The sequence below is a fragment of the Acanthochromis polyacanthus genome, chromosome 6, assembly GCF_021347895.1.
Source record: "Acanthochromis polyacanthus isolate Apoly-LR-REF ecotype Palm Island chromosome 6, KAUST_Apoly_ChrSc, whole genome shotgun sequence".
In the NCBI taxonomy this organism is placed as follows: domain Eukaryota; kingdom Metazoa; phylum Chordata; class Actinopteri; family Pomacentridae; genus Acanthochromis; species Acanthochromis polyacanthus.
The window spans coordinates 10,296,451-10,310,802 of NC_067118.1; the positions used below are offsets into that span (position 1 = coordinate 10,296,451).

Genomic DNA, 14,352 nt, shown 5'->3' on the forward strand with positions numbered 1-14,352 from the left:
CTTTAGGTTGCTTTCCATCTTATTCTAGTTGTTGGTGCAGTGAGTAGAACTGGATGTTCCAGTTTTAGTAAAAACAACCACCGCCTGCAATGTGATCCAAATATTAGAGCATGTTAGGGAGGAGCCTTCATCACTGTTGGTTTCCTCTGGTCTAGTTACCATAGGTGTGACTCACAAGGTTCAAGTTCCATTTTAGGCCTTCAGCAGCCTGTGACACTAAAACGAAAGCAACAACAGAAAAAACAACAATCATACTAGTAAGTAAAAACCACAGCACAAAGCTCACTGCAGCAGAACTGAGAATCACAGGAATGTAAACCTCCCACGGTCTGTCTGAATGTGGGCTGAATACTGTTAAAGCTACACTGACTGCAGAGGCTCCAAACCAAATAAAGCGTCTCTCTCATGTTTCTACTTTTATTTGAAGCTGCATCTGAGCTGTGAAGTTCACTGTGAACGTCAGATATTACAGGAGATATTTACATATTAGAGCAGCTGGAAACAAATGAGGCAAGAAATGCAAAAGTATATTAAAGCTAAAAATAAAGATCCTATACAGACTGCTTTCACTTTCACATGTACAGATGTGGAATGATAGATAAGAGACTCAGCTGAAGGACACACACAGGTTGAAGATCCACTCTCAAACTTGTAGTTTTCTAGTTTTACAGATAAAGTAAAAGGAATGTGAGCATGAACCAGTAAACTCTGAATATTACACTGAAAAATGGTGACTGTCTGGATGATTAGAGAAAAGGTTATTAACTAATACTAGGCTACCAGCTGTCATATAGAGATTTTCCAAATCTGGCGTAAATGCAGGACAACACCAGTTTCCTGACATCTTTCTGCCTCCATCCTTTAAGTGGCGTCTTCAATTTTGCTTTAGTGTCTTATTTGTGAACTCCTCTTGCAATAAACTAAAATGATCCATGACTTTCCTCATAATGGTCCACAGTTGATCCATCACTGCATTTAGCTGCAGAACTTCCAGAAGATCATCCTCACATATGTAAACAAACCGACATTCATGGATGAAAATGCAAGAATCCAAGGACAGAGATCCTTACTGGAGTTTTAAAAATGTAGCTCCAAGCAGCAAATTTATGTTTCATTTTAATCTGACAAAAAATAAAATGAAATTAAACATAAAATGATTCATATAAAAACCAGGTTTTGTGTGAATCCTCGTTTTCCTGCTACATTAGAGGTGGAGAGAACAGAGTTAGTATGATTCATAGAGCCACAATAGGAACATTAATGGGAAACACAACAGGTGGAAATAAACTAGAATTATCCTTTAGGGACAGTGTCAACATCAAATCTGTAAATATTAAGACACATTTCAGCTTTATTATCTGCTCTGACTCTCTGTGGCCTCTGACTCAAAATGTTTCTGCCTTAAATATTTAAAAAAAAAAAAAAAGGGTGTATAAAAGCAGATTGGCTCATGTAAATCTTTTTATTATTATCAGTTTATTTAAAAAGGGACCATGTACAATATTAAACATAAATGTTTCCATTTGATGCATTGCTCCACAGTTAGCTTTAAGCTAATTTCCATCTGCAGATGGAAATCTGTACAATATTTACACAAAAAAGCAAACTGAATGTATACTCAATTGGAAAGAGAAACTGACAGCATGAAACTGAGGAACAGAAACTGCAAAAACATGAAAAAAAAACCCAAATGATTGCAACTGTAGTGCTGTTGACCACAAACTGGTTTAAATTTACAACCTGTGCAGCTTCATAAAACAGTCAGTTGTTCAGAAAATCTTCCACCTCATGGCAGCCATTAGTCCATCATGCTTCAGAAAAAGTCACATTATCTTCTGTTCCAGCAGTTTGTCCTCATTTAAAGTCCAGCTTCAGTCTGAAGTTGCTCCAACTGTGAGCAGAAGATCAATGGAGTCAGTGAGTCTATAAATTTATTTTCCATCTGTTGTATTCCAGAGGGGCTGCACAGCGGCATAGTGGTTAGCACTTTCGCCTTGCAGCAAGAAGATCCCCAGTTTGAATCCCGGGGTGGGCCTGGGATCTTTCTGCATGGAGTTTGCATGTTCTCCCTGTGCATGTGTGGGTTTTCTCCGGGCACTCCGGCTTCCTCCCACAGTCCAAAAATATGCTGAGATTAATTGATAATTCTAAATTGTCTGTAGGTGTGAATGTGAGTGTGATTGTGTGTCTGTATATGTAGCCCTGAGACAGACTGGTGACCTGTCCAGGGTGTCCTCTGCCTTTACTCGAGTCAGCTGGGATAGGCTCCAGCACCCCCTGCGACACTAGTGAGGATAAAGCGGTGTATAGAGAATGGATGGATGTATTCCAGAGAAACTTTGTTTTCTGTAGTCAGACAAAGATCCAGCAGGAAGCAGGAAACTCAGCTCACTGTTGTTTTACTTCAGTAAACTGCAAAGACGATGTGTCAGCATCCAGATGGATTAAAACTGGACTCTGAAGTACTTTTACTCTGCAGGACTCTGAGTCCTACCTGTTGTCCTGCAGATGGTTTTAGTCTGAGGAGAGAAAAACTGTCATTTAAAGCAGAAACTTCATTGACCTCATGAACATTTCAGAGAACAACACACTGCTGTCCTACCTGGTGATATTCTCATAGGAACAGTCTCTGATGGTGATAGTTCTCCATTTTCTAACGAAGGCTGAAAAAACAATAAGGACATGATTCAATTTAACTGACAAACAAAGTGTTGTAAACAGTGAACACACAAGACAGAAACAAACTTACTTGACTGAAAATGACTGGATTTGTGTTTTTTTCTTCTATGAAACAAAACCAAGAAAAACATCTTAATCAGCAGAGTCATGACTTGGCAGAAATATTCTCATCCAGAAAAACCATGTTAACATTTTCATTGTTCTGTCATCCTCACCTGGTCTGTAACACATTTTCTTCTTTCTGAAGCAAAACCAATAAACTACTGCAGCAATTATTAATAAAATAAATAAAACACAGACAATAGCCACAATTGCTGCGACATTTGAACGTTTTTCTCCACATTCAGCATCAGTAGAAGAAGTTCCTGGTTTTATCACTTGAAGGTTTGATTCACATCTGTAAAGACAGAAGGACAATTTTACAGGACCATGTTCAGATCCAACAGATTCTCTGCTGTTGTTAAAAGTCAGGTGTCTCCATGTGTGATTTAAAGCTTCACTTACTGAAAATGTGGCTGACAAGATGTAAATGTTCCATCTGAAAATGTTCCAGCGCTGCAGTCAGAGCACACAGTGTCTGTGAAGGCTGTTCCTGCACAAACACAAATCATAGATGTGTAGAAACCACTTCAGAATGACATTATGAAGGACTCAAAGTGTTACATGATGAATGATGAGCAGACAGAACAACAATCCAACAGATTTAATCAGTTAATCATTCTGCTGAGGAGAAGATCAGACTGGAATCAGCAGAAGAAAATATTAAAGGACAAATCAGCAAACATTCATTAATAAAGTCTAGTTTTAGCTGCAAGAACCACAAAGAATCTTTGGTAAAACTGTGTTTTGTGATTAATTTGAAGACATGGTTGAGGCTGGTTCAAGACAAAAGAGAAAGAAAAGATCAAATGTGTAGACGATGTAGTTTTACCAGCTGTTGGTCAGATCAGATCATTATTTTATCTTCCTTTTGTCTAATTCTGGTGCTTCTTTACTCAAATCACAACTAAATGAAACTATAATAAGGTCAGACTCCCTGAATTTATGCTGTTCTCATTTAAAACTTTGCCAGAAATACCAACCTTTTTGGTTGATGTATTGTCCTGGATGACAGATTGTGTGTTTCTGTGCTGCTACACAGTTGTTCCCTCTTGGATCAATACAGTAGAATCCCTCCAGTGGTTCACAAACTGTATTTGATGTTGTTGTACATGATGTCTTTACCTTCAGACCCAAACCTGTCAGGAAAGTTTGTAGATGCACAGAGAACTTGAGAAAATAGATCATTTGGATTTGATTTCAAGTAACTTTACATATCAACATGTGAACATTTGATTTTTGGGAGTTTGGTCTGTCATTCCAGCAACTAACACAGCATCTCATCATTGTTTCATAGAAATACTGAATCTGATTCATGACTTTGTTTCTGCACAGAGTCTGTCATTTCGGTCAATAATGTGTAATAAACTCATCAAACTGAGTCTCTGTGATGACTCTGTTACATCAATATTCAGCAGCTGCCTCAGTTATTATAGAGCAATAACAGAGGAACAAGCAGTAACCAGACAAGTTTAAACCAGAACATCTCTAAAAAAAAAAAAAAATCAACAAACCTTCATCACAGTTGGTGCAGTCGAAACAATTTTTCCGCCCAGTGGGTTTTTCCACATATGTTCCATCGAGGCAGGGCAGACATGATGTCGTTCTGAACTCTGTACAATCAGTTTTAACTCGACTTCCTGGTGAAAATAAAATTATCAAGTTAGTTTAACACAGTCCTGCTTCCTTTTAACTAAACTCTCATACAGTTCATGTTTCCTGCTACACTGTTATCCCAAATAGATGAAGCTACACTGTAAAAAAAATCTTAATTTTACAGAAAATAACTCTCTTAGAACAGCTATTAAATGACAATAATAATCTCTAACTTAAATGCAGCTCTTGCTGTAAAGGTTAATGCTCATTCTATCAATTTAAAGCTTTTCCTGATCATTTTAAGCTAAATTTTATTCGTTTTATAATTTTCTGTACTTTCATATTTAAACTGTTATTCTGCTTTCAAAATAAACAAACTTTGTTTTTATTATGTTGAATGCATTTATTGATATTCTACATTCAATCTGAATAAACTGAAATAAAGTGTTTTAATTCAACAGCTTACTTTCTGTGTCTTTCAAAATAAGACAGTTTTGAGCCTCTGACACTTATTTAAAGATGTTTAATGATAATTTAAGTCAAAACTGTCAAATTAAAAGTTTGACTGCAGATTTTAATTACATTTCTTGAAAATGTTTGATTGTAATATTTGAAGGAAAATACTGTAATAGTGTTTTTTTTTCCAAAATATATAATAAAAATGTCTACAAATGAATTGGTTTTACGCTTAATTTAAATTAATATATTTTACTGTTTTGTTAACTGTCATTTGACTATTTTAATGTGTGTTTGTTACAATGCAAAGTTCACAAAATAAATATTAATTAAAAAAATAGTTTACTTTTATTTAATCATTTTTTTATTTGTCAGATGCATGTTGTAGGACAGGACGTCACATGTGATGACCAAAACATCCAGTTGGATCTTACCTGCAGGACACATTGGACAGCATTCATTCCCTATCTGATATTCTGCTGGATGACATGTTAGAGTGTGACCAGTGAAGACTTTCATCACAATGATCTGTGGAGATAAGAAAAGGTTTTTCTATGTCAGAGAAGCCTCAGTTAAAAATGAGACAGAGAAGAAGACCTGAGGTGAGGTGATGATGGTACAGGAAGTTACCTGTTATCAGACAGAAATGCCAACTTGTTACAATCTTTTTCCATTTTTCCTCACTTTAACTGATTTACGCAGGAGAGAGGATTTAATTTTAATTTTGGCCAAATTTTCCCTCGACAATACCTCGAGACCAACATATCCGCCTGACTTAAACGACATTTAAAGGATAAATCTAGTATTTTTTAACTTTGGCATCATTTCTCTGCTTTCTCAAGTGTAAAATGATTCGAGGAAAAAATGTTTGGGATTGGTCAAGTATTAAAAAAGAACATTTTGTCCGACAGCTGCCAAACAGCTGCAATGTAATCTCATGGGTCATTATGTTTGTATTATGTTTGAGTCAAAGTTGAAACGCTTGTTTTTGCCATCGGCAGGCTCAGATTGTGATTACAAGAACATTACAGATTTGGTTTCCTTTACAGTCAAATGTGTGTCTAATGTGTCACAGAAGAAGAGTTGGATTCATCCAGAGTCCAGAAAGTGCATCATGATACCCCCTAAAACATGAAAAATATCAATGAACTGTTTGTACCCTTTTAAAATTGGGGCAATAAAATGACTTTGTGAAGCTTTCACTGACTACTTCAGGGGTGGGACACTGAAACTGTGGTTAGTTGTTCTACAAACACATGAAAACTCTTCTGTCCATACAGAGACCATCATGTTTGCAGAGAGAATGACTGTAATGATGTCAGAAAGTTGTTCTGGTATCAGTGCACATGAAAGCATGGCAGGATAACAGCAGAAACTATCACTCAGTGAACCAGTAGTATTAAAAAATGTCCTAGACTGGATTGTAGCTGTTTGGCTTTTATCTGTTCATTTATTTCTACCTCCATTTACACCCAAGAACATGATCCAATAGAGGACAAGTTAGGAAACACTGGTGTTATCCTTTAAGTCACCACAGACACACAGCGAGGCCAACATAGTGGATTTACTGAGGGGAAATCAAATGATATTTAGAATACATGTTGTCTTTAGTCAGTCTGGTGGATTCTGCTGTCTGGACCCTGAAAACTCCTCCTTGGTTCAGTCACAACAGCTTGACATCATCATTAATCCACTAATAGAGCTGATTAAACAACAAGTATTGCTCTTCTAGCAGCACTCATTGGAGCTTTTTTTATTGAGAAACTGCTGTTTATTGTCACGATTAGAGACAAAACAACTCAATCAAGTGGATGAACCCAAAGGTCAGAAAATAAATATATGTTTCTTTTCCATTTTACGAGTTTTAAGTTAAATAATTGCTCTGTCTAACACCAGCTCTACTCTGCTATTCAGCAAAGGTGTAATTATAGTCGTGTATAAACCAGCAGCAAATGCACAGTGCAACAAGTCTACCAGACTATAGATACATGTTTGTCTAAAAAGGTATAAATTCATGTGTACTAAAAGAAAGATTATTTATATATATATATATATATATATATATAGGACATTGCAGAGTTTGTTCAAGCTGACACTTCCCCAGTGTAGTTTTTGAGGTGTTGCAACGATACTGAGCCCTCTAGAATATAGAACAAACATAAACTGCCTGAAGTGTCGAAAAAGCATCTGCAGGTGAGAAATACAGTCTCTGCAACACATCTGTACTGCTGTCTTCCTGTTAAAACCATAAACACATGTGATGATGACCTCTAACTACAGCTGAATTATGCAGGTATTGAACATGCAACAACTGCTCACATGTAAGTTATACTTCATATGAGGAGTTATAGAATGAAACTGTATAAATCAATACGTACATTTGTTTGCAATAATACTGTTGAGATTCATGAACTATTTCTAGAATGTTCATAGGAATTTACTATAAAGTATATAGCATGAACCAAAACCACATTCAGACCACATTTAATGATCACTTATAGAAACACCAGCACCAAGTCAAACACAGTCTGATTCACTCAGTCATATAAGTGTTGTTGAGGTCACATTTGTGTGACAGTTGTCAGTGTGGCTTTGTTAGGGGGGAGTGATGCTGAAGTTCACAATACACTGAACTCATCTGAACCTCAAAGGTCTAACAGGGTAAAGTCAGACGTCCTCCTACTTTACTGCACTGCCAGAGATATTTCTGGACCTCAGTCTAACATCACCTTCACCAAACTGTCTCCTCCCACCTCACATGATGAACACAACAGCAGCTTCAGTTTCTGATTTGATTCATGTATGTGGAAAATCAGAAAGAACAACGTCAGAAAATGAAGCAAGAGTACAGAAACGTTGGAGAGGAGATGAAACCTGATGAATAAATGACTGATTGTCAAATACAAACTTGTTTTACCAAAAACATTGCAGGCGTCAAAAGTTTTCTTCTCCAAATCATTTTGTCAGGCTGAAAGTTGTAGTTTTTCTTGATCTGAAGACACCACCTCACTGAGAATTGAGATTTGTTGAGTTGTAGCTGCAGGAAAACTTCTGGAAGCAGAAAGAAACCAGATCAAAACTGTTCTAACCAGCACTGAAACCTGTTTACTGTGGGGAACAGAATCATTGTTAACCTGCTTAGCACCAGATTTGTGCAGGAAAAGAGTTTAAAGTGTCAACATGCAGCTGCAGAGCTGTTTAGAAGCAGCTTAATGTTTACTTCTCTTTAGTCAGAAATAACAGATCATTGAACCATGACGAGCTGCTCAAAGTTCACTTTATTTCAACTTCATCTGTTTGTTTCCTTTCAAAATTCCTTTTATAACACTGACAGATGTTCAGAGGAGCCTGATTCAGGAATAAATCTGAATGTTTCTGGTCTCAGAGCAGCATGTTAGGGCGGACTTTGACGCGGGGAGGGGGCCAGCTGCCCCATACTTTTCGCTAGCCGAGCTGCTCGCTGAGCTGCTAAGCTGCCTGCCTGGCTAAATACCGGAGCTATGTCGAAAATTCATTTCTCCATCACTCACATGTATGAAATTACATATGGAAACAGACCACTGCGGTCAAGCCAGCCGCTCCTACATTTTCAGTGCGCTCTTACCGTCAGCTTACGGTAAATGCACCACCGCGCAGCAACTATTTCCGGTTTAAAAAATAAAGCGCTGCATTCGCAGATGTATTATACAGCGATGTTTTAAGTAACTGACTCAGCTTAACTGCTAACCATCGAATTGTACGGCTAATATTTACACTAAATAAATAACTTGAAGTATAAGAAGCTGAAAACTTGTTTATCTATCTGTCTGTCTGTCTGTCTTAAAAATGGTGAATTCAAATAAAAAGTGATGTGTGTCATCCCGGTGATCTATTAGTGTGATAATAAAATAAACCTGAGTCGAAAAGTCACATGATCTGGACCGTAATGAGAAGACATGCTGATATTTACATTAAAAAATGTTTAATTTTTTGCTTTAAAATCTTTTAAGCCAAACTATTTCTTCTTCTTTGGCGTATGCTGACCAGGTAAGGTAGGATTGTGATTCTGCATTAGTTTGGGGTCAATACGTCACATTACCTAAGAGCTATTGAGCAAAAAAGCTAATATTTACTGTATAAAAAAAAAACTGTTAAAAATCAATAATGACCTAAAATCAAATATAAATTGGCGTATGTTGACCATCTTTAGTAGCACTATCATTCTGCATTAGTTTGGGGTCAATAAGTCACATGACCTGAGAGCTATTGAACAAAAAGGCTAATATTTACTGTAAAAAAACTGTTAAAAATCAATAATGTCCTGAAATCAAATATAAATTGGCGTATGTTGACCATCCTTAGTAGCACTATCATTCTGCACTGGTTTGGGGTCAATAAGTCACATGACCTGAGAGCTATTGAGCTAAAATGCTAATACTGACTGTAAACAATTAATAATAAATTGATTAAGTTTCCAAATGGAATAAAAAATGCTGTGTCTTGATCAGTCTGTGTCATACTATAATCCCAAATAGATTTGGAGTCTCTGGGTCACATGACCTGGTAGCTATTGAGCTAAAATGCTAATACGTACTGTAAAAAATTAATAATAAATTCATGAAGCATTCAAATGTAATAAAACCTGGTGTGTCTTGATCACCTTTTACAGTCCTGTCAATCCTTATTGATTTGGAGTCTCTAGGTCGCATGACCTGGGAGCTATTGAGCCAAAATGCTAATATTTACAGTTAAATATCAATATAAAATATGCAAAGTATCCAGATGGAATAAAAAGTGCTGTGTCTTGATCACTCTATGAGATGCTCTAATCCTGCATAGATTTGGTGTCTGTAGGTCACATGACTTGGGAGCTATTGAGCTAAAATACTAATATTTACATTTTGAAATGAATTAAAAACTCACTAAAAAAATATTAATAGTCTCCAAAAGCAATAATAAAGTCTGTGTAATAAACCAGGCCTAAATCTATTTAGCCCAAAGATCACATGACCTGGGACTTATAGAGCTGTAATGCTCATAATTACAGTATAAAATACATGAAAAATTCACAAAACATTAATTGTGTCCAAATGTTCATTCAATGTTTCTAAGTGTGACAAAGAACCTATGAACTACAAATCCCTATATTTGAGTGCCGTATCATAACATAATGTAACATACGTCACGTCAGGTCTTTGCTCTTCTTTTTTCTGCCTCACGTAAGTTAACCTTTAATTTTCAATTAAATAAGTATCCAATGGACTGAGCCCGTAACACACGTGCTGCTCAATATCCAGAACACCATTTGGAGTCAGAGTTGTGCGATGGGTCGTTTGAAAAAAGGCAGAAAAAATGTTTCTATTTTTTATCTATATTTTGGGAAGAAAAAACAGTGAAAAGCAGGCTAAGAACATTCTTATTTAACTATCTATCCATTATTCATTTCACACAACCCATACGTTCGTTCTGTTCTTACTAATAATATTTGCTTAAGATTGGAGAGTTTTTGTTTGTGGCTAGACATCATTGAGATGCATAAGGTCACAAAATCTGCCGAGAGCTATTTAACTCATTATTACAAACATGCTATATGTCCTCAAATAAAAAAGGTTAATATCACCTAAGCTACATTCAGTTTGTGCATATTTAACTAAACAGATGTTCTGAGTAGAATATGGGACAAATCCCTATGGCTTGATCTTTGATTCTTTTCCTTTCAAAATAAAATCCAGCAAACTAAACAGCTGTTTCCTTTTTTCCTTTTGCCGTTGTAAAACATAGAAAATGTTTAAAGATTAAGAAATCAAACAAAATCAACACCTTCTGTTTTTGTTACTTTTTAAAATTCAATACCTAAGCCCGTTTGTTTTTATTTTGTGGCGAAATCATGGGGACTGTGGGGCGTGCACGCGCATCGCCATTGACGCACTTACGCCAATGGGGCGAGTCAACGCACCGCGGCTCAGGGATCGCGGCAGCGGCTGCTCTCTTTGTTAATCAGCAGAGACACATCCTCTCTCCTCTGTCACACAAAGTCTGAGCAAACTTTAGTATCTGCGTCTTTGGGCTAAACACAAGCTCCAACGCTATTGACCAGTGATCAGCTGCTCGATTCTTCACCGCACCACTCACAGATTGGAGCTCCGTGCGCTCTGGAGAGACCAGGCAGCCACAGGGCTGGGACACATATGGAATGGGTATACAGTCCAAGCAGAAATAAAATAATTTGCAATATATATATCAATGTGTTTCCAGTAATTCCCTTTAAATATAATTACAAAAAACACCAACAAATATTGCAAATTTGGATTTTGTTTGTGGGATACTGTTATTTCTTATCAGCGGCTCAGCAGCACTGACGATGCCGAACCAAGAGGGCGCAGCATATCGTGCACCCAGCAGTCGATGCGCACTCGCAGTTAGAAAACTGTAATTGGATAAAAGTTCTATCAGAAAGTCGCATGCCTGGACAGAAGGTGTATATTTTTTAATGTAGGATTTGGAGTTTGATTGATTAAAGCGGAGCAACTGAATGCACAATGACGCACATGCTTGGAGCCTTCGGGACGGAGATGGATGAAATTTTTTAAATGGTACACTTCCATGCGCCGGAAATCCGGCGCGGCGCCGGAAAACTTTAAGCCCTGTATTTATTTAGTGTAAATATTAGCCGTACAATTCGATAGTTAACAGTTAAGCTGAGTCAGTTACTTAAAACATCGCTGTATAATACATCTGCGAATGCAGCGCTTTATTTTTTTAAACCGGAAATAGTTGCTGCGCGGTGGTGCATTTACCGTAACCTGACGGTAAGAGCGCACTGAAAATGTAGGAGCGGCTGGCTTGACGACGGAGAAACGAGAGGCGGCTGGCTTGACCGCAGTGTGTGGAGGCGAGGCAACGTATCGACGATCAGTCCAGCAGCTACGGAGTTGCACTGCTGCTTTAGCTCCCCACTTACAGATTCAACCACTGACTGTCGAGGTGTAGTCAGAAAACAGTGTGATTTCTGTTTAAAGATTACTTTCTTGGTTCTTTCCTGCATTAAAATCAACTCCACTCTGCAGGTTACACAGTAAACAGGCAGACGCTGCAGTTTTCTCAGGTTCTTTTCTACAGAAACGCGTTTTGAGCTAATGCTACTGCCCCGAAGGAAATCAGTTCTCGCCTACAGTCTGGACACAGAGTAAATAAAACCAGATTCTGCTGCAGTTTTCTGCACAAACTGGAACATTGAGAAGTTCAACCGGTATGCTAACAATATACAGTACATAATATACAATGTACTGATGAGAGATACTTTAACAAATAACAGTCAGACATAAATTCAGGACTCTTACCGTCGATGTGATGATTAATCTCTTTCGCAATAGGGCAAGCAGAAAAAATAATTTCAATTTGAAATACACCTAAAAATAAGATCTTGTGCGTTAACACGACAAGCACCTCTTCAGAAGGGAAAAAGCCGGAAAAGAAAGGTTCAGGTGAAAGCTGCTGAACTTACCTGCGCAGCCCCTCCCATGTATCCCACAGCCTATCAGGACGAGTTCTTTCTTTCTTTCGTTCTTTTTATTGGCGGTTGGCAACCAACTTTTAGGTGCATTTACCGCCACCTACTGGACTGGAGTGTGAGTCAAGAGATGGTCAGAAAAAACAAAACAAAAACAAAAACAAAACCTATATCCTATTTCCTAACCCCGTTACCGTCAAATAATTCATTAGAACACCTAATCCTTTCTGTAATGCACTCCCTAAAAGACTACCTAAAGTTAACTCCTGTTTTTCTCTCTGCAACATTTGCCTCACCCTCTTTCGCTCCTCCTTATACTTACTGCACTCCAGTAATACATGCTGAACTGTTTATAACCGTGAACACTCTGAGCACAGGCCTGTCGGATGCTTCCCTATTTTATGTAACGTTTGGTTAAGCCCTGCATGCCCTATCCTGAGTCGTGTTATGATAATTTCTTCTCTTCTATTCCTGCCCCGTGTTTCACTCTTTTTGATTTGTGGTTGTATGTTATATAAATGTCTCCCTGTGATTGTGATGGCCCAGTTTTCCTGCCATATTTTGTACATATGTTTCTTAATGATAGATTTTACTTCATCCTTACTTAGTGGTATTTCAATATTTACTGCAATGGATTTTATTGATTGTTTGGCCAAAATATCTGCTGCTTCATTTCCTTCTATTCCTGCATGTGCCGGAACCCAAAGAAAAGAAACATCCACTTTATTGTTATGTAGTCTATACAGTTGGTGAAATATTTCCAATAAAAGATTTGCCTGCATGATTTTCCTGACTGAATACTTTGAAGCGCTGAGATGCTGTCTGTTGCTACAATTACATTCTGTTGACTGTTGTCCTCCACCCACTAAAAAGCTAATATTATCCCCATCATTTCTACTGTGTATATTGACAAATGACCCAACAACCTCTTTTTAATGGCTTTTTCATATTGTGGAATAAAAACTGCTGCCCCTTTGCATCCTGTTTCTGGATCTTTTGAGCCGTCTGTAAAAAAGAACACTTTTCCCACATACTTTGATTAATATACTTTTGTACTATCGCCCACACTGGTATTTTTTGCGGTTGTTTTTGACAGATACCAATAACTGAGTATCAACTGTTATATTGATGAAGTTCCAAGGGGGCATGATTGATATAGGAACCGTTTTACTGATGTTTAACCCTGTTAATCCTAATTTTTGTGCTAGTTCTTTGCTTTTCCACCCAAAACTTTTACTTTTACTTTTCCTATGTTCCCAACTCTCCTGCAACACTGCTTTAGTTGGATGTATTGAACTCTGCCCCTCCAAATTAACCCAATATGTCAGCATGATCTTATTTCTCCTTATTTCCAGAGGCATTTCACCCACCTCTTCTTGCAATGGTGAGATTGGGGATGTCTTAAATGCTCCAGTGCAGATACGAATGGCTTCATTTTGTACTATGTCAAGTTTCTCTAAATTTGTTTCAGATGCAGACATATAGGGTAAACATCCATAGTCAAATGTTGATCTCATGAGTGTTCTGTAAATATTTAAAAGTGATCTTCTATTAGCTCTCCAGTCTTGGCCTGAAAGACATCTCAACAAGTTATTGACCTTTTTACATTTATTTCTTATTTTCTCAATATGCTGTCCCCATGTGAGTTTTTCATCAAATATTAATCCCAAAAATTTAACTTCCTTTACTTGTTCTAGTGCCTGACCATATAACTTCAATGATATTTCTTTATGTCGTTTTGCAAAACATATTACTTGAGATTTGGACACTGAAAGTTTAAAACCCCATTTAACAGTCCATTCCTCTACCTTTCCTATTGCTTTTAGTATTTTCTTTTCTACATACTTAAAATTTCTTCCCCTTACCCAAAGGGCTCCATCATCTGCATGTAAAGACTTCCCTACTGTATTTTCTACTTCATCAAAAATATCATTTATCATAATATTAAACAATATTGGACTGCACACACTTCCTTGTGGAGTTCCATTTTCAATATTATTTATACTGGAGGGCTCAACACCTACCCTTACCTG

The 14,352-nt window shown here is 37.3% G+C and overlaps 1 protein-coding gene across 4 annotated transcripts in view; it reads right to left on the minus strand.

Moving 5' to 3' along the window:
• Positions 1–1,457: 1,457 nt before the first annotated feature.
• The window catches only part of LOC127534345 (tumor necrosis factor receptor superfamily member 14-like), a 42,028-nt gene continuing 29,133 nt past the window's right edge, over positions 1,458–14,352 (minus strand). Inside the window, exons 1-10 of one of the 4 annotated variants that reach the window (XM_051949308.1) lie at positions 12,314–12,908; positions 7,748–7,881; positions 5,265–5,358; positions 4,293–4,418; positions 3,762–3,917; positions 3,184–3,271; positions 2,895–3,076; positions 2,750–2,784; positions 2,603–2,663; positions 1,458–2,519 (exon numbers count right to left, since the gene is read on the minus strand). In XM_051949308.1, the coding sequence (XP_051805268.1) occupies positions 2,515–2,519; positions 2,603–2,663; positions 2,750–2,784; positions 2,895–3,076; positions 3,184–3,271; positions 3,762–3,917; positions 4,293–4,418; positions 5,265–5,358; positions 7,748–7,789 (789 nt within the window). In that variant the 5' untranslated portion in view covers positions 7,790–7,881; positions 12,314–12,908 and the 3' untranslated portion in view covers positions 1,458–2,514. Of the gene's footprint in view, positions 2,520–2,602; positions 2,664–2,749; positions 2,785–2,894; positions 3,077–3,183; positions 3,272–3,761; positions 3,918–4,292; positions 4,419–5,264; positions 5,359–7,747; positions 7,882–12,149; positions 12,294–12,313; positions 12,909–14,352 lie in introns of those variants that run through there. The other 3 variants (XM_051949307.1, XM_051949305.1, XM_051949306.1) reach the window with 3 other exon arrangements.